This window comes from Necator americanus, chromosome III, assembly GCF_031761385.1.
Source record: "Necator americanus strain Aroian chromosome III, whole genome shotgun sequence".
Lineage (NCBI taxonomy): Eukaryota > Metazoa > Nematoda > Chromadorea > Rhabditida > Ancylostomatidae > Necator > Necator americanus.
In genome coordinates this window covers 38,846,467-38,867,333 of record NC_087373.1, presented here as the reverse complement: position 1 = coordinate 38,867,333, position 20,867 = coordinate 38,846,467, and the positions used below count along the sequence as shown (strand labels likewise).

At 36.9% G+C, this 20,867-nt stretch overlaps 3 protein-coding genes across 4 annotated transcripts; all 3 read right to left on the bottom strand.

The window, feature by feature from the left end:
• Positions 1-123: 123 nt before the first annotated feature.
• RB195_012316 (uncharacterized protein) lies at positions 124-507 on the bottom strand (the record flags this gene model as incomplete). The annotated part of the gene is made up of 1 exon (XM_064194117.1): positions 124-507. One exon carries the CDS (start codon positions 505-507, stop codon positions 124-126), a length of 384 nt encoding a protein of 127 aa, XP_064051700.1.
• A 447-nt stretch (positions 508-954) lies between these two features.
• RB195_012315 (uncharacterized protein) lies at positions 955-1,410 on the bottom strand (the record flags this gene model as incomplete). 2 transcript variants are annotated; one of them, XM_064194116.1, is made up of 1 exon in its annotated part: positions 955-1,410. In XM_064194116.1, the coding sequence occupies one exon, from the start codon at positions 1,408-1,410 to the stop codon at positions 955-957; it is 456 nt and encodes a 151-aa protein (XP_064051698.1). The 2 variants fall into 2 exon arrangements, with proteins under 2 accessions (XP_064051698.1, XP_064051699.1); XM_064194115.1 differs by having other exon boundaries at positions 955-1,236.
• Positions 1,411-1,973: 563 nt separating this feature from the next.
• RB195_012314 (uncharacterized protein) lies at positions 1,974-2,306 on the bottom strand (the record flags this gene model as incomplete). Its single annotated transcript, XM_064194114.1, has 1 exon — positions 1,974-2,306. The coding sequence occupies one exon, from the start codon at positions 2,304-2,306 to the stop codon at positions 1,974-1,976; it is 333 nt and encodes a 110-aa protein (XP_064051697.1).
• Positions 2,307-20,867: the final 18,561 nt, after the last annotated feature.

Genomic DNA, 20,867 nt, shown 5'->3' with positions numbered 1-20,867 from the left:
CTCTGCCCTACCTTCTCGTTCTTCTGCGAAAGCTTGCACATAATCAATCCATTCGTCGTTATTCCATATCCTACAACGTCTCGCCTGATCTGCCTGAGTGTTCTCACGTCCTCTTTCACCACCTCAGTAGAGAACTTCCGTTGAACCTGACAAACTCCTCACAACATGTTGAACGAATGGATCTGCTGGTCTCCTCGGTATATGACCAAAGAAGCGAAGGCGATTTTCTGTAGCCACTTTCCATGGCAATGCAAGATGTTGATGCCTTCCACATGTGATTCGCCGCCACACCACATCGATTTCCGCGTAAAGATATTCATGGTGGCACACTCTAAGCCAAAAGTAGCCAACCAACCGTCTACACAGCTTCCTTTCCATACAATCAAGCTCTTCCATCAATGTAGACTGTATTGCCCAAGCTTCCGAACCGTACGTAACGATGGGGCGAATTGCGGATAGGTAGACTCGCAGCTTGACTTCGTTAGTGATGGAGGCGACCACAGGCATTTCGTTAAAGAGTCAAATCTCCAACATACAGTCCAGGAAACAGAACTCATCGACAAGTTCGACCGCTTGTCCGTCCACCCTAATTCCCGTTCGAGATCTCTATGACACCCACATCTGCTTACATTTATCAGGGCGTAGACGAAGTTCATAGGCTTACTTCGGTTCTATACAGGGCTGACAACATGTTGAAGTTACGCACTGCTTACCGCGGAAATAACAACATCGTCGCCGTACTTGAGATCAGTCAAAGGCGATTTTGATGGTGGTAGAGCGATGTCAAAAGTACCAGAACCTCGGACTTAGTCGGTGGTTCCTCTTTGACCGCATACGTCGGTCTATGAACATGCTCGAGTACAGGAGCTAATGGTGCTTGCCATGTAGACGACGGAATTACATCAGAAATACTGAAATAACTTTCTCCGTCTGAGATTCGTAAGATGACAAAGATTATTCGATCAATATGGAGTTCAGGAGCTGATGTGGCCGGTTCAGCAAGAATTTGAAGTGATCCCTCGGAATTGGCAGGGCTGCATCACCGACAGCCACTCCATCGGCAGTGTTGAGGAGTGGAGAACATATTTTCTTCTTCTCGTTATACTGCTTTAGTAAAGCATAATTTTTTCGTGGGTTCTTGTCTTCCCACGCTTTTTGAAACTCCTTCGCTCTTGAAGTCCACTCATTATCGTGGTCTTGTTGCAGCTGAAGGCTCAACTTCCTTCCCAGACGCATGTCTTGATTGAAATCACTAGTGCTGCAGGCGACACACACACAAATTTTTACGTGTATGTTGTCTCCGCAGATGCAGAGGCAAACTTCTCCCGCAGCAATAGAACCGGGAGCGTTTCTCTTGCAGCGTCCTGAATGCACTTTGTAAAGTGGTTTCCCTGGTCCGTACTCCAACATGAGTAGACAGACGTTTGCGGATTTTCGTTCTACATTCTTCGTCTTTCACACCTACTATGTTGATTTTCAATTGAAGATGACTCCTCGATTTCTCTTGTGGAACCATATCCTCAAGGAAAGAAGTGGACAGTAGTCAGAGTCGAATGCAACGTCCCAAACAGCTCTGTATTTTCGGATATCTGACTCAGGGATGTTTCTGGTTAGAACGTAGTCGAGATGAAGTTTGAGACTCCTCATCTTCTGCTTGCACCACTCTTCATGCGCTACTTTTTAGGCGTTAAAAGACTTGATCTCTGCCACGCGAGGTGATGGCGTCGATGATTCCTCTCAAACGTTGAAGCCTGTATGTTCGTATAAGTCGACCAGACAGTCACCGTCATCCGACTTGCGCCCCGCTGGATAACACCATTTTCTTAGCACATCGGATTGTTGTTCAAGTGCCATATTCGGATTTGCGTAGATTCCGATAATGGTTAGTTGGTGGTTGGGTATTTTATACATCAATAGATTGAGTTCATCATAAAAGGCGTCTTTGTTGTTGTCCTCACGGGTTGCACGGACACTCACGATCCAGAGTTTATGTCCTCTGCGATCGTACAAAGTCGTACAAAGGCGCATCTAGATGACTTTGAGCCAAATTCCTCCACCAGATTGTTGTAATCGTTCTTCACAGCTAACGCGCAGCCATCTACTTTCTTTTCATTAGCATCTCCGCAGTATATGGTGTAATTTTCGATGCCGATGACGGGCCGATCTCTGAAGCGTGTTCCCTGCAGCGCAACAAACGGCACACAGAGATATCGTAGAAGCCTGGCTAGGGAGGCTTGTTGGAGTTCACTGGACAGCGTTCGGCAGTTCAGCGTGACGAAACGAATGGTCGCTGCCAAAGACCCCATGTTCCCCTTAGGCAGTTGGCCTTTCTGGTTATGAACTTTGTGGATGTGCTGGATGACGGGAATTTTTTCCAAAGTGTTGGAATCTTGCGTCGTATAACAGTGTACGTTAATAGCTCGTACGTTCCTATGCGAACACTCAAATGTCTGATTGCGTTTAGTGAAAGCAGGGCCACCACGTGCAGGTAACCATCAGACTCGTATAGGCTGCACGCGTATGTATGGATTCGGTGCCGAATGTGATTTCAGCCTTGCTCTTCTTCGGTAGAAGATGCATCGCACCAGCCCGGGTGAACAAATTTGGTGCCGACTGTAATAATTCAAAAATAATAAGAAGTAAAGCAGTACACACCGTATCATACAGTCTGTACTCTAGAAATCAGACGAAAATAAGTTACTGGTGTGAAAGCCAAAATTAGTTATGCATCTACTCATTTTTGGATCTTTTCGTTTTTTTTTCTTCCCGCAATATTTGGCCATGCTCACTATATCTTCTATCTGAATCACCAAGCATTGGCAAACATTCGATGACATTTGTTTCTATTTACGAAAAAAAGCGCTTCCAGTAATACCACACAAAAAAAAATCACTAAAATAATAGCTAGTAGTAGAGTACGATTCTACAAAACATGAATGAGTGGATGAATAGCTAGAAGGAGAAATAGATCGATGAATAATTTTAACGTTTTTCTTTGAGTCACTAACAAATGAAAGAAAGATCAAAGATGTAATCAAATCATTTAAAAAGTTGTAATCGTGCTACATTTTCTACTTTGCAAAATGTGTATTTAATGAAATATTAGGGATAGCGTGACCTATAGAGTCCATCGATAACGTGATATAAGTGCCCAAACTTTTAATCCAAATATTATGGTTACAAATTCGTCTCACTCCCGAAAAATGCGTGAAGAATCTCTGGAAATGCTTTTGGCAGACTTTTGTGACTAAAAAATAGTCGAGTTGTTTATCTACTGGAACTCGCTATGGACCTCACAGATGTGACCAAGCCGAGGAACAAAGATTAATGACATAGGTTTTATATGGATGTGACATTCGACGAAATCCATCTTGCTGTGCATAGAAATAGGAGGTGTGCACAATCGACAGATATGGAAGAGTTACATTGTTCACTCGGTGTCCTTACTAGGATAGCTGTTTCGAATCTGACTACATAGTAGTTAAAGTGTACTGTAATTTGAAATAATTGTTTCGCATAAATATAAATAAATAAGTAAGTGTATATATCTAATCACAATTAGAAAACGCTTCCTTTTGTCTTACTCTTCTTCTCTTCTCCGCTAATTTTTCTCCTTTCTTGGAGATTTCCAACCTCTTGGAGTACTCTTAATGCACCTTTCAAGGCAACTCTTAGTAATTTACCTAAGTAAATATGAAAGAAGAAGAAGCAATTTTTACTTTATAATTAATACATACATAATAATGATGGTTGTATTGATTGATTTATTTTTTTGCATTTTAATTAATTTATTTAATTTCAATTTTAATTCAATTTTAATTCAATACTTACTATTATTTCATTAATATTATTTGTATGTTCACTTACAATATTTAACAATAATTTATTATATAATATTCATTTTATTTCTGCGCTTACCTTTTCATATGACAAGGATACGATATGTGTGGAGCCCCATTAAGGAACAATTTGAATTTGATGCACACAACTCAGGATTTGGATAAAGTTTCAGGAGTTTGCTTACTGCCGATCGATTTATTGATTAGATGGTTATGGTGACAGTAGAGTAGTAAAGACGGTATATTTTACTTTTCGTTTCTCTTTCTACCAAAAGACTTCGGTCTTTTTTTTTGGGCGACAAAAGAAAGGAAGATGCGTAGGTGGTGCCGTGGGCGCATAATGTATATAATCCCTGAAACTTCAAGGTAACAAAACGGTACAATTGCACTTGACTTGAAAAATTCCCAGTAATCGTCGGATTGAGAAACGAGCGAATTCCGAGCGAGTTTATGATCGTTTAAAACTAGCTTACGTAGCATTTTTTTGTTAGCACTTCTTCTGAACGGGACCCAATTTCCGGTTATGCTCAGTTCCCCGCCTATTTTACAACATTATATTAGTTTCCTTTCTTCTCGTGACTAGTTTTCTTTTTTGTAACCAGCTAATCTATCAAATGCTAATAGATCTATAGACAGCTTCTCGTTTTTTCGGGACAAAGCATGATTATTTGGGTGAAAATTCCTTCCTTACTCACTGAAAATAATTGGAGAAAATAAAGAATTTTGATAGGAAAGTGAAGGATACAAAGATACTGGCTAGGAATGAGAGTATAAACTTTCCGAAAATGGCAGCATGAAGATTCATGGAATGTTTTTGTCCAATGTTGTCCCCTACAGTTACAAAAATCCAATGGGATGAACCTTGACGACGAGGATCACAGGTTGTGGATGTGTTACATATCCATAGCCTGAGGTCGACATCGACATCGACGAAGATATGGAGGTAGTGCAGGAATGAAAACAGACGTGAAAAGAGCTATCCAAAACGAATAAGCAGAGTTTGTCATGCGGAGTTTACGGGCGTTGAGGTCCAGCTGCAAAATCCAATAAACGATCGCATTAAACTGGATCGTTCTAAGCATTTTCAAAGTGTAAACATAGATTTCTGCAGGCGTTGACTCTTAGATACACGGCACACAATTTGACGTTCAAGTATCGTTAGCATCCGGGGAAATAGATTAGCTTTTGATTGAAAGGTCTTGTAGCGAAAAGCGAATAAAAAGAACATCATGACAACGTCTGACTGATTGAGTAAGAGAAGGAACTAAAAAAGCTGAATGGTTAGGGCTTGATGTTGCCTCAGCGAGCACAAGGGCTCTGAGAAGCGAGATCCTGGTTCGATCTCTCTGAGCTTTTCTTGGCCTTCGAAGGAAGAAATAAATGGTTAATTCTGAATAGTGCTGAATTTTATTTATTTATTTATTTATTTATTCACATAAACCCATGGTACACCAAGAAAAGAATGAAACACGCTTTATCTGAGTCAGTACTCTTTCAAAAAAAAAGGAAAAAAAATTGGAAACCAATTGATTTCATTGGATTCTGGCGCAATCCCTGAATTATTTGAAATTCTCATATTGTTTCTTATCATTTTTTGTTTCATTTCCTATTTGAAATCCCATATAGTTTGGAATTTACGCTTGTGCCTTTCACAACAAAATCTTGCCATTTTAGTATTATTATTTTATTATTATTATATTTATTATTATTAGTATTATTTTAGTATTATTTTAGTATTTTAGAATAGTAAATAACATTGTAAACAACAAACAATTAAGTAAATATATGTGACATTACTCAAAAATAGTGGGTGTATTTGCGAATGAAGCGCAAATCCCTCCAAGTACATATACCGCGGAAAAAGTGACGACATCTCCCCTAAGCGAATGCAAGTCGTTTTGCTGCTACATATGTAGAAAAATCATATTCTATTCAGCGAATGCATGAATAATTGATTCACTGAACATTTAAACAAAATCAAAAAATACGGATATCCATAATTGACATAGGGAAATGCAAAATCTTTCCTTTATTCTAGACGTATTGATCAACAATGACTTTTTTTGTGCAGAGAGGAACCTTTTCGAAAACAGGTAAATTTTTCATTGGGAAAAATCTCGTAAAATGTTTTCTATTGGTGTGCCTACGAGATTTTTTTAGAGGGAATCTTTATTGGCTTGACGTTCCGACTTTTTCGCTTTCGTTATCGCCGAGCAACGACAAATGCGTGCTACTAGGGCCCGTACAGCCACTAGAAGACTATGTACGTAGAAAACTACATGAGACTAATTTGAATGTTTACGATTTTCGTTTTCAACACCTTATACGATTATCGAAACACTGACTCAAGGTAGTGTGGCACGTGGCAGAACGAAATCGTTCCAATCAACCAATCTAATTTATTTGGGCCTCCGAAGGCGGCAAAAAAGTCGTAACGTCAAGCTAATTAAAGTTCCATCAAAAAAAAAAAGTTCGTAGGCACGTTACTAAAAATGATAGACAGAAGTATGCCGAGATTCTGAGACGCGAGAATGTTTGAATTCTTCGGGAGATTATAGGTCCTACCTTAACTCAACCTTCGAGCTGTATTTCTCTGTCTGTTTTCATCCACGGTACAAATTTTTGTAATCTTCAGTGCTGGCATCATAACTAAAATATTAGTAATGCTGTAGTGATTGCTCTAAAAAGATAAGTCCTTCCGAGAAGGTTAGGGGGAATCAGTTTAAAAAAAAAGAGGAGAAGGAGCGCATAGTTGCCATGAGTTGCTCGAACTTGCCGCATGCATCTGGATCCGCTTAGGTTTTGGTTTACATCCACACTCACCGGTGGAGAGCAGCAATCAGCAAATTGAAACGTTTAACTGAGGGTGCTTGGCGACGATCTGGGTGGGATTAGGAGAAAAATGCTAATAAATTCAACTACACGACTAGTTTAACGCTATATTCATAGTAAAATATACAATGCATCTTTTAGTATTAAGAAATACATTTCTATCCGTTTCACAACATACTCAGGTTTTTTTTACTACATATACTATTATATATTTTTTACTGCATATACTGCATGCTACTTTTTTTTAGTACGTTGCACATTCGAGAGTGCACTTTGTTGTGTATCAGTATGTTCCTAGTGGTCTTTTTTTTTTTTTAGGAAAAAAGTTAGTGAAGTATAAACGCTCATATAACTGGCAAATTTCTACCATGCCATATGCGAAAAAGGGCAAGATTGAGACTAAGAAGTGGATTCCGTATGAATAGAATATTTATATGGATCGTATGCACATGAAACCTACAGAACTATTGAATTTCGAAAAGTTCAAATGAACTAGACAAATACTATTATTGGATATTCCATTTATTTATTTATTTATTTATCTGGATGTTAGGATAAAGGATAGAGCGCACAGCGTTGTTCAATCCCTATGGGAATGTGCCAAAGCGTTCGATTCCAATTTGGAGGATCGTTTGAGGTTTACGAACGCTCATGCAGCCTTACAGTGACTTGTGGGGGAGAGCAGTCGATGTGTCAAATTAGTGTTTTTATCCTTCCAGACAAATCTGGTACGAATTTATAGACCCGGAGGGACGAAGGACTTGCTATGCGTTGGTGCGGATTCGAACCTCCAACCGATTGTAGCACTAAGGTGGGCCGGCTAGCCCAGTCGTTAAATGGCAGGACCATTTAACGACTGGGCTACCCGGCCCACCTTAATGTTCCCATATTTCCATTTTCCGGATTATTTCGATCTGTTTGGGCCAGTTCTCAGAACAGTTCTTCACTCTCCTTCAAATCAATACATTCACATATTGTCAGGTGAACATTCGTGATACGATAGCGCCGTGAACCCGCACATTGACCTGATTTGTTGGGAAATTCTGAGCTGAACGTGGTTGAATTTGAGTCCTTTTGTGGATGTTTTAAAATCCACAGCAGGTTTGGTGGATTTGAAGTGAATTTAATAAAGTTCAATAGTTTCCTGATCGAGAAAACCGGACAATAAAGGACCATTATCTGAGGAAATAGTTGTTTTTGCTGGAGTTATTTTTTGAAGTTGACCCATTGTGTGGAAAGGGTAGCCAATTTCTGAGCATGACCTAAAACTCTGAAGTTACATATTTGTCAGGGAAATTTCTGAAGCACCTTTGAGGAAATCAAGGAGAAGCGGTTGTCGGTGTGTGGATTTTTCACTTGAAGTATCTTCATATTTCACGATAGGAACAGCGCATTTAGAACTCAATAGAACTGTTATCTATCTTGTTATCTATCAATAGAACTGTTATCTTATGTACCTCTCTGTGGGCAGTTGGAAGAGATAAAGGTTGTGGTTAAAGGGATCACCTCACGAATCTGAGGTGGTGCAGATTTCAGGTGGAGTATTCGTATACGGGATCGTAGATCATGGAGAGGTGGGTGATTCCGTCCATTTCTCGCTAATTGGCGTAAAAAACGTCCCCGAAAGATGCGGCGTGTGCACACGGCTGGCGCGCTCCAATCGGACTCGTTGTAGAAAATAGCGCGCCGGAATGCTCGAAGCCGTATCTTCCGGGCCGTTTTTTAGGGCAGTTAGGAAAAAAATGGACGGAATCACCCCCTTCTCAATAATCTACGACCCTGTATACGAATACTCCACCTGAAACCCGTACCACCCCAGATTCGTGGGGTGATGCCTTTAACCTAATCAAAGCCACATCACGGGCCTTTGATTGAGCGTACAAAGTATCTGGCGCGGACTACAGATTACTCTTGCGCTTTTTTTTTAATTTCATTTGTTTATTTATTCACATACACCAATGGCGCATGGAGGGAAAAAAGAAAAACACTTTGTCCATGTCAGAACATTGAAAAAAAAATTGGGACCTAATTCATTGTGAGCGGAACCTGGAGTAATTTCAAAAATTTTTGAAATGGTGGAGTAGTGTCTTCAGCTTTGGCGGGTTATTTTCAACAACAAATCCAACTTATATGAAGAGTTGTGCGTTGAAAACACAGTAATAGAACTATTAGAGGGAATAGAAATAGTTGAAAAGTTCGACTTTCAATGAACCTCGGCATAGTTGAATTTATGAATAGAAATAGGATAGAACGAGATAAAAGGGGAGAATATTTAGGTAACTTAAATAACAAAAGAACGGAAATGTAATAGAGTGCGTCAGCATATATAAACGATTAAGTACACATCACATTTGAACGAAGAAAATGAAGAAATAAGATAAAATATATTTATAACGTAAAATGAAATTCGTTGAATATAAACTCGTTGAATCGTTGAATATTGATGAGGAATGCTCCTCGCTGAAGAAGAGATGTGCTATTTACGCATGAGCTCTAGCATTTCAATTTTGAAATCTTTATAAATGCTGCTTGAGCACTGTTTTTTCGTTTTTTTTGGGTAGATCAAATGTCCGAAAAATGCGCTAATTTCCATGGGATCAGAGATCCAGAAAAAAAAAAGGTGAGCAGGTTTCGTTTTGGGAAGTATTATTGGCTAGAAATGAAAGAGCTCGCTCACTTTCTTGCACTGCTACCAACTTAGGCTCCAAAACGTTAAGGTAAATGTTTTCTTAAAACGTTGCATGACGAAACGTCCTCTAAACGGTTCATCGCTAGGTATAATAACATTAATGATAGCCTAATTTTTTTTTTTTTTGAAATCTGCTATCAGCAATGAGATTCTGGAAATGGGTGCTTAGAAAAAGTTTGCGGTGCAAATTCGTGAATAGTATTCAAATTGTTCATCACTTCTGAACCCTACAAAAAAGATGAGATGAGCTTAAAATATTATAGTGGTCCATAATTATCCGCGGTTTTTTTTGGGAGCATTTTTGCCACAAAAATTGCGTATCAGCTTGTTATTTTCTGAATAAAAAATCATTCATCACTCTCTTGTTCGAAAAAAAAATAATGGAAGCCATCATCGTCATTTCTCGATCTCAATGAGAGTTGCTGCAAAAACATGACATTTCTGATAAATCTCATCATTGGAGATGAATCCGTGTTACTCTTGAAAAATGTTAATGTCACAAAAGAATATTCGTTGAAACACTGGCAGGTAAATAAAGTTTATAACGATTTCGATGAGTTGATGGGAGCGATGTGGGAGCGTGAATTCCCTCCATGAGACGTGACATCTTTGCCCGTGGAATCGAACGTCTAACAAGCAAATGGAAAGCAGTAATTGAAGATGATGGTGACTATGCTCCAGAATAATCATATAAACATGTTTTTTTTCTAAATATTTGTGTTTTTTTTCAGTAACAAATGTTGCTTAAAGGCATCTGCTCACGAATCTGAGATGGTACGGATTTGAGGTGGAATATTCGTTTACGGCATAGTAGATTATGGAGAAGGGGGTGATTCCGTTCATTTCTTCCTAATTGCCGTAAAAAACGGTCCAGAAGACGCGGCGTGTGCACACGGCTGGCGCGCTCCAATCGAACCCGTTGTAGGAAATAGCGCGCCGGAACGCTCGAAGCCGTATCTTCCAGGGCGTTTTTTCACGGCAATTAGGAAGAAATGGACGGAACGGCCCTCCTCTACATAATCTACGATCCCGTATACGAATAATCCACCTGAAATCCGTACCACCTCAGACTCGTGGAGTGATGCCTTTAAAAAACTGCGGCTAAGTATGCAACCTAATACTAATTCATATGGAATGAAACGAGGTAGAATAAAGTACTATTGATTAGTAAGTAAGTAACTAAGTTTCACATAGGTGTTCTTATAAGTCTGCTTTTTTCGCGATTAAAGAAACATCCAGAACATCACCTAGCATCCCTTGGTGCCGAAGAAAACAAACACCTAGCATCCCTTAGTGCTAAAGAAGACAAACAACAACAAAAAGGAGTGAAACAATAATGTGTTTTGGAGCTATTTTACCTTAGTAGAGTCCTTTTTTTTGGAGTTGAGTGAGCTTATAGGTTAACATTTCTGATTCTAATACCCGGAAAAATATGTTGCCTCTTAGAAAGAATAATCGGGTTTTGCGCTGGGAAATTTTTGTTGAGAATTTCATTCTAAAATGTCAGTGGGTTTTAGTGGAACGAAAACAGGATTTCCTCGTGCACTATTGGTTTTCAAATATGATTGTGGAGAAATTGGTGTTAAGCCTTCGATATTCTCATTTATTTGTGAAAATTCTGGAATTCTATTCTCTGGAATTTTCCTAGACTGCGGTCATCTTAAATTCTAGAATTTTCTCTAATTAATTTCCCAGCTTTAATTCCAGCGTCCATTGTTGGGAATATTTATAAATTTAACGGAAGGAATCGTTCCGTTACAGATTAACGTGAAATAAATAACTTTAACTAATAAAATTACCTATTCTGAAAATAACTATTATAATGGCTTTGTGTACTTAATACTTATTATAATTAATAAATAAAAGGTTTCTTTTAAATTTCGTACAAAAGACATCAATTTTAGAAAGAAAATAACTACCAGCAAACTGTGGGAACAAGTGGGGGATGGATTTATTTTCCAGACATCTTCCTTGGTCAATGATTGACTTGGGTGGGGATGCCTGTTGGAAATGAGCCGAAGATTGAAATCTGCAGCCACATCATTCTTCGCCCCGTACATACATAAACAAAAGTCTGTTTATAGTGCAAAAAAGGGCGGAGATTCGCAACATGTCGCCTTGAGAAACAAACCACTTGGTGTTTTTTTTTTAATCGGGACATGTCAGTATCTCGTCTCCAGTCACTGATCTACTTTGCAACTTTCTTATTTATTTATTTATTTATTTATTTATTTGAAAATGCAGGTGTGAAATAAAACAGAAACAATAAGGAACAGAGCTCACTAGAATTTCCCCTTAAGTCTTACACTGCAAGGTTGCCCATTTCTAACACATTGTGCGGTGAAAGACAGGTCATTTTCTTTTCATTTTCATTTTTTTAATGGAATGTCAGAAATCTTCACGTGAGATCCTGCTCCCAAACCCAGAACGCTACAATAGAACAACAGTAAGGTTGAGTTAAGTTGATCACCCTGGTATTGGGTGATCAACTTAACTCAACCTTACTGTTGTAAGAAGGAACCCCTGAGGCCGCCGCCCCATCCGTTTTCCGAGGATCCCTGACGGACACGTCCATTAGGGACCCTCGGAAAAGTCTGAAATCCTTGAACGGCTAACTAAAGGACTAGACGAGAACTGGGAGCAATAATGGGGAGAAACTTCAGAAAAAAAAGAGGGTGTAGCAAAAGAACATCAGAACAATGAAGTAAAGCATGTGAAAAGACGCAAAAAATAAAAGATTTACTAAGGATAAAGTGAAGACTTTAAGGGGACCGAAACAGAAAAAAACAGATGCGTAAAGACGACCACAGGTCAGAGGGAGAATGACGTATGTGTGTGCCAATACTGCGATCAGAAAAGAACGAGCTTGTAATAATGGGAAACTGCTATAAGAAAAATCTCTGTAAAGCGAAGAGAATTCAAAGGAAAATGACAACGAGAGAAGGAAATTTGCTCAAATCTTCTCTAGAAGAACGCACATTTGTCATGCAGATTTATGAAACTCCCTAGAGGTGTTTTGGGAAAAGCAGATTGTAAATATTCGAGCTACATATGGATCCGCTAAATTCAGCAATACATTCATGTCTTTAACGCTCCAGGAAAGTTTCCGGAAAATAGTTCATCTATTGGAACGGAATGTGAAGACATGTGTGCTAATTATGCATATTTGTTCTTGGAAAATTGGAAAACGAGAGGGAATTGCAGATGAAAGAGAAAAAACAAGCTTCTTTGTGGAAAAGAAATGAATCCTGGAGCAGATCCTCCGGAGAGATGTTCGAAATAACAGAGCTGATGCTGTAGAGTTAATAGATAACAGGGAGTTGACGTCTTTTACGATGCATTTGGTAATGCAAAGGAAATTGGAGAAACTACAGCTCAGACGAGAAGATGAAACAAAAAAAGTGTTGGATACCATCCAAACATTTCCACACATTCTCACAAAAAACTTATAAGAAAATCTTAAGGGGATTTTTTTAAAATGAAACTTCCCAAATTCTGATAAGATTTTGATGTCAACAATCCTTGAGAAAATCAAAAATAGTGAAAATTTTCAAGGGGAATCAGTGGAGCTGAGCATGTTCTCTCCACTTTTTTTAAAATGAGGTAGCACTCAGGAAGTGAATTTTTATTCCTTCTAATGCTGTTTAAGCAACATAAACAAAAATTTCGGCTGTTTATTCCAAGTTTTCTCTCAGGTTTTTATTGAAAAGCAGCGTCTTAGAGAAAATTTCAACCAAACTGGCCATAATACGGTAGTTATCCATAATGTTCCTAGTGAAGTATATACAAGTGCATTCGTTAACCAGTAGAAATAATAGAAAAAAAACAATAGAATAAGGAAATTACAGGTTCCCATGTGACTAAAATAGCACTCATTTAATAAATAATATTTGATGAAGGAATAAATAAATAATAATAGCGAATAAAAATAAATAACAACAATATTTAATAAAGAATAAAAACCTCATTTACTAAGAATTATCAACGCTTTTTTTATTATTTTCCCGAAAAAACAAATTATTTGGAAACTACATTTGATAAGTGAATGATAGTAACTTTTAAAAATGCTTTGAAAAATAAGATTTCGAAAGATTTAAAAATTTCCCATGTCATATTAATATCATGAAATTTTTATCATAGATTTTAATTAATTGAATAATTAATTTTTTTATTAAATTAATTTTAACTTTATACTTTATTTTATTATAAATCTTTTCATAACATATTCATATCATTTCATATCATAAAGTTTAAAAAATGCAAAAAAAAATTTTGCATCAAAATCCCAGCGACTATCATGCTGATTTTTTTGCTTAACTGACTGAGTAAAAAGTGACCACACGAGAGTGTTAATCGCTAAATCATAAAAGAAAGTGGTAGCCATCGAATAGAAGACCCTATTCGTAGATTTTAGTGTTTGTGGTTGAGTGTAATTAGTAAATATGTAGCCGAGAATAAACATCAAAGATTAGCTGCTTATGTTTTTTTTTCTGTTAGTTGTGTAGTCATGCGTTTATGGAAAAGCGACCATTCAAATTCTTGATTGGATCCATTTGCCGCACCATATTTGCGACAAATGAAGTAAGCAGCACTTTTGCAGTTCTATTCCCAGGTATCCGAGTTTGCTGACAATTGACTGAAGAAATTTCTCAACTGTAATTAGTAACAGTAGTTTAATTTAAAATAATTATTTTATTTAAGTTTTCAAAATTATTTTAATTTAATTTAATTTACCGTAATTTACTATACTTAGATTATTGCTGATGAGCATGTAAAGAAGCGTGAAGATACTAATATTTATATTCAAGTGAAGGTTTGGATAATAAAATATGATAAGTACAGTAATTAGTATAAGTAATGAATGTAACAAATCGATAAAATCAATTAAGACAGAATGAATGAGAGCATGCGAGGATCGATGGATGACCTCAGAGTTAGAGCTGAAAATTTTAGTCAATTTGAACTTTTTTTCGAATTTGAATGGATAGAATTTGAAAAAAAACTTTTCATATACTCAATATACCTCTGCTCCCCTCAAGGAAGTGCCCAGAAATTTTGTAAATTCTTGTCAAGCAGAAATTTCTCTGAATTTTAAGTTGTTGGGGCAGAAAGCTTTTCTTATATTCTTCGTCTGCTCCGCTCAAGAATCTGATTTTGATGATTTTGATGATTTTTTTCTCATACAGCACCCATAAAAAGAAGGTCCTCAGAAAAACTTCAACAACGAGGTGAAAATTTCGATAGATGTGTCGATTTTTGAATGGGACCACTAAACTGAAATATATTATATAGAAATAGCACAGTAAAATACGGGACGTAATTTGATACAGTAAGAAACCCTGGATAAGACAACATATGTAGATGAAAGTTTTTAAAAATTTCATTCTGAGTTTTCAAACTTTCAGCATAGGTACGTAGAGGTATTAAATTTTCATTGAATTCTCTCCGCTTAAGGTAATTTTCGAATTCATGGATGTGGAAGAAAATCTGTAGAGAGGAAAAAAAGAGGGACAGAGCTCTCGCAAAAGCATTTCTTAGCATGGTGTTCAGGAACGAATTCTTTGTGGTTTTCGACCGCGATAATGAGCGCAAAATTGCGCAAAATTGAGTAGTGTCGCTAAAAAGCAGAACAAAAAGAATATTGACTGCTGGACTGCTGGACTCTGCGCTCACACGGAGACCGATTCCAGAACGAATCTTAGGGGACAAAAAAAAACGGAATTAATTCCTTAAAAGGTAGCAAAAGGAAAGAACAGGTGCGAAAGTAGGGGAAAGGAGGAAAAGAGGATACGGAGAGAATGGGGTTGATCAGCATGATTCTAACTATAGAGGAGGAAATACCCATGAACACGATCCTGCGACAAGCAACCAGCGAAAAAAAGCAGCTTGCACAAGGAATGAAATGTGAGAATTATGAGAATTTTTGCGGAAAGAGTTTCATCTCAGTTCGATGAACTGAGCAGTAAGATTTTTCAAGAATAATTTTCTCATTTAAAGGATATGCTTATTATTTTTACGAGGAAAAAAGCGAAACAGAAAGGGATGTTCGAAAATGAGAACCCCATCCAGTAAACCGATATTCAGGAAAAGTAGGAAAAGATCAACGAATAGAGAGCAAGTCAGAATGGAGTGAAATTGTACGGAAGTTGGTGGAAATTTCTGAAAATCTTCTACGGGAATTTTTTCTCTGTGAATTTTGGTGAGATATCCGACATTGTAGGTCTGAAACCAGGGAATGATTTTGAATTTTTCTTATTACCCGTCGGGTGCAATGCGCTATCGAACGACTTTATTTATTTAGTGATCGAAGTATCCTTCCTCTTCTCCTTCAGGAACAGGAAATTGTGTCCCAGATGTCTTAAATCACTTAGGGAATAATAGTTAATTCTGTAACCTTATTTATTAATTATATTATTTACATGTTTATATATTAAAGTGAACATTATGTTTATAAATTATTGTTATATTTTAATATACTTATATCATATCATACATTATGTATTTATATTATTTACATGTTTAGAACAACAGAGGAAACAACAGTAAGCTTGTAAACAGGGATTCTGAGGGCAGAATGCTCTAACGACAGTATATCCTTATGAAATGGTTTAATATTTGCGTTTTCATTCACTAACAACAAAGGAAAAATCCTTTATTTCTCGAGGAGGAGGAGTGGGTGAGAACAGCTGAGTTTCCATTATGAAATGAAAAGGAAGGAACGAAGGCTACATATCTCACGAGGAGAACACATTTTCCGTCTCTTCGCTGTTTGAAAATTCGCTAATGGGGACCTTTGTTTAAAACGAATATTAATTTAATAAATAGTCTTTGAATTCTTTCAAAGCTTTCGAAAAAATTATGTATCCTTCAAAAAGAGAGAAGGTGGCGTTGCCTTCTGTGTTTTTTTTTTCTTTTCCCTTTTCTTCCGATTTCCGAGCATTCAAATCTGATAAGTACTATGCGACTTTTCTTCCATTTATTGGTGATATGAATCAATGAATTTTGGAAAATAAAGAATTTGTGAAGGAACAGAAGAAAAGTACGCAAATTAAGTGGAGAACTGACGTTTTTGAAAAAAATTGATGAAAATTAAATAAGTTAGTATTTTCAGCACTTTTATTCGACTATGAGCTAACTACTAACTAACTAGGTAATGAAGAAGATCTAGAAGAGGTGCAAAAAGAAGAAATAGATCGAAATTTAGGGTTAACATTTTAAAAAAAAATTGGATCTAGGAAATGAAAGAAAAATCAATGGAGAAAATAAATTTAAAAATATGAAGACAAAAATTGATAGATAATATTAACAAAGACGCGTCTTTTTTGTAATCGAATTTTTCTGCACGGAAAAATGAGCTAGGATGGATAAGAAGGATAAGCTGACCGGGAATAAATTTGATATTTTTGAGAAAAAGTCCGCTCTAACAGATGGCTGGAGAAAATTTGGTCGCGAAATTTACGGTGTGCTAAGAATTCTGGTGAAATGGATTTTTTCTTTGAAGTTTAGGTTGATGAAGAAAAAAGCTTCGCTTATACTCTACGTTTGCTCCACTTAAGGAAGTACGTGGCTGAAGTGCTTCACGTGGTTGCATGCATAAGGAATACGACCGAATGTTAGTTGAGTTCGAAAGAAAAATCAACTCATTCATTATTCGAAAAGTTATGTACATAATTGTAGAGAATAAAATCATAAAGTAATTATTTTTCAAAAAAATCAAATCAGAGAAAAGAATCAATTTAAATCCAAGTTTAAAACACAAAAATAAGTCCACCACAAATGACGAAAGTCACTAAGACTTCAGAGGAAATGTCCAATAATTTGAGCGTTTCCTACGGCGCAGTTAGTGGTGTTTGCTCACCTAAGCCAACATTTTCTGTAACTTCTAAGAGTCCAATTTTTGAATTAACTCAGGCGCACCGCAAAAACTAAAATCTTTTATTATTTAAGGAGCTATTTAAATGGGTTTATTATTTGAAGAGTTATTATTCGAAGAGCTGTCTAGTAATGGATATTTTCTGGAGTTTTTTTTTTGATAATTTTTTCTTTCGATTGGTCTGATTTTTTTCTAAACAATTTATTTATGATTTAATTCTCTACAAAAAAATAGCTCCTCAGCTACGCTAAAGGACTTAAGTTTTAGATGAGTTTCTTGAGAAAAAGAATTTGGGGCATTTTAGCTCTTTCCAGATAGAGCACTTAATTAAACGTATACAGTTACTTTGCATTTACAAAGCGTAGGTAATCACGAAGTAATTATTGTCCGTAGGAATAGTTTTCTATTTATTCCCAGGGGAAATGTGATTACGGTAGGGGGTGAATGTGGAAGAAATGATCACCTTGCTCGACATAAACTACTAGCTAACATGATTTGTTTCTCTAAGAGAATTCAGATTCCCTTGGACGTTAGCTGAAAGAATATTGTAAATTACGCACTAGCAAATCTTCATTTTTAAAAGAATTTGAGGCCGCCTACTTCAACATTGAATCCTCTTATTAGCATTAAATTTTTCATTAATGACAACGTCAGCGAAACGACAAGCAGCTTTTTGTGACGGTTCATAAATAAATCACCACATAAAATCCGAAACGGGAAATGAACGATGTATAGAAGTATTTTATTAGTTGCGTTATTATACACGAGAATAATTCTGGTTAATCGATTCTTTTTTTTTTCTTTGTTTGTCTGTAGTATTCTCTTTTTTCCTTTTTTTTTTGGCGCCCAATCTCTGGTAATCTCCGACTTCTAATTGGGGCGTAAAAAACTTTAAAAAAAAGAGAAAAGACAGAGAAACACGGCTAAGCTTCTAAGTTAAGCTGTTCTGCGTTTGTACTACGTCAGTTTTAACTGGGATGTTTCCGCTTTGCTGACAAAAAAAAAATCGACTTCCACATCATTCCTTGGAATAAATAGACAAATAAACAAGTAAATAATGTATTTTCTGTTCTGGACGTCACGATTCCAAAAGTGCTGACTTTGGCATCTTGTGCATATCATAAATCTCTTAAAGAACTATTTTTTCTCAAATTCAATGTATTAATATTAGAATATTATCAGAAAATTACTTCTACAGAAATAAAACAGATGATTTTGGAATCAGTGGAACAGTAGCGAGTTCAAGCTAAAAGGCACTGCATCATAAAGTTGATGTAATGTGGAAACCGGACGGAAAACATAGAGTTTAGCGTGTAGATTACGGATATTATCGTGTCGGAGCTCAATTCCCCTTAGCGGTCCCAAAAAAAAACGACGTGGGAAACGACTTTCTACCCTACGAGACGACTTGCAACAAAGCACCGTTGTGCACGCGCCATATCCACAAGCGAGCGTTCGAAAGAGGTCGATCGAGGTCTCCTCGGCAGCGTATTCACGTGACAGCAATGAACAGGGGGCTGATGAGGGAAACGGATTTCGTGCTACAGTGCTTTTAAATGCTTATAATTTGGAAATACTAAGAGAAATCTAATAAAAAAAAAAGATACTAAAATTTTATTCCACCTATTTCTTATGATTTCATGAGTGTTTCTGAATTTCTCCTACACGCACTCGCACCATCGCCTTGTTTGCGAGTGTCTCTACTTCTACAACATTGAGATTAAAATTAATTAATTAATCAAAACTAAATATAAAAATATGAATGACAAAAAATTAAATGTAAATAAATATGAATAATACAAAATGAATATAATATAAAAAGTATATAATATAATATAAGTAAAATATGTAATATAAATATAAATAATTCTACAATAATAGAAATTAAAAATAAATATTAAAAGAAGTAGAAAAATATGTGGTTGCTATGGCTGTCCTATCCTGATTTTTTCTGCGATGGGTATCCTAAAACGTCGTTCCTTCACTAATTTTGAAACTGTAGGAAGAATCAGTTGTTTTTTTTCTCTCGAGATTCCTACGCACGCTATTTTCCTCCGATCTCAACGAGCCCCTTCGGTTTTCGTCGTCACCGAAACCGATGTCAAATCGACACGTGCTCGACATGGGTTCATCGAAAGCACTCCATTTCGTTGTGTAAACATTGTGAGAGGTCTCCAAAGCATTGCGTGAGAGAGCGCCGTAGGCAACGAGAGGTGATTAATTGAAAATGAGCCGATCGTTGTCGACAAGGAATCAATCACGGATTAAACATTCACATCTGTGGGATTTGTCAACGGGGGGGGCAAAAAAAAATGGCGCAGGAGGAACTTGAGACAATTGAAACAAGGCAGAGAGAGAGCGTCGAAGAGCATGCGCAATGATTCCCTGTTGGCTTTTCGAATATTCATGGCGTTCCAGGAAGAGGAGTAGCAACCGGGCGTACATGGATTATCTACACCATTCGGTTCGTGATATTTTTGAGGGGTGACGTACCGTAATAATATATAGTGACTTGTTCGATAAATCATGAAGTGCTAATACAAACCCTGGGCTGGTTTTTTTTTAATTTCTCCTAACTTCTATTTATTAAATTTTCTTTTTCTTTTATTCATACGTTATTGCGTTCGAATGCTTAGGATAACAAAATTAGTCTCCTTATGGAAACATGTAAGGTTGCGGTTAGGGTTCTTCGAAAGAAAAGGGGTCACATGCTTGGCGTCCACACACTGTCTTGGCAAGGGAAGGGTTTTCTTTTTTAAAATTTTTTTTGAAAAATTTTCTTTCCAATTTTCTATGAGCTGAAGCGGAAATTTACATCGGATTCATGTTCACTTTTTCGCTAAAAAATTTACTTCTATTCTCTAAAAGTAATCTCGAAATGAAAAAAAATATAATAACCTCCGATTTTTTCCATAGATTATATGGCACGAGTGACAGATATCTGCTCTTAATTAAACAAGTACGGCTAGAAATTAAATAAATTATGTATATATAATTAATTAAATTGTTTTTGATGCAAAAGAACTGAAGGGGGACCGAAACTAAAATAGAAAAATAATAAAAAAAAATCAATAAATTGTGCAAAATTGAAATTAAAATAGCAACCCATAATAGTAAAAGAGGGCCAGGAATCTTAACGATAGGTCGATGAGGGTTGCTGGCCAACGGAGCAGGTTTCCAACATGAAAAGTTCTGGAAGAAAGTTCTTCTAGAAGAAACTTGGCTAAGGCACTTTTTTTCAGTGCTCTGGGCATCTAAGAGAAAATCCCGCCAATCCCTCTCTCTCTGACATCTGAGCCTGGCGCATAATATGTTGACCTAGTGACATGCCAATCCGATACACGGATATGGTAGTGCAGAAAGCGATAATCTTTTGTTTTTTCGCTTTTTTCTCACTTAGATAAAGCAAATCACGGAAAACTAACAGTAATATGTGACCGGAGTTTACCTCGAGGTCAATGTTGTGATGATCTTTTCCAGTGTATCCTGCTCGTCCTTAATTTCTGGTGAATTCTGGTGAAAAACCGAGAATCGCTTCCTATTAGCACTTTCCACCGATAACATTGTCTCTAATTATGACGCTGGACCAGAATTTCCCTTCCAAAATTTCTCGTCAAGTAACTTTTTCTCAAAC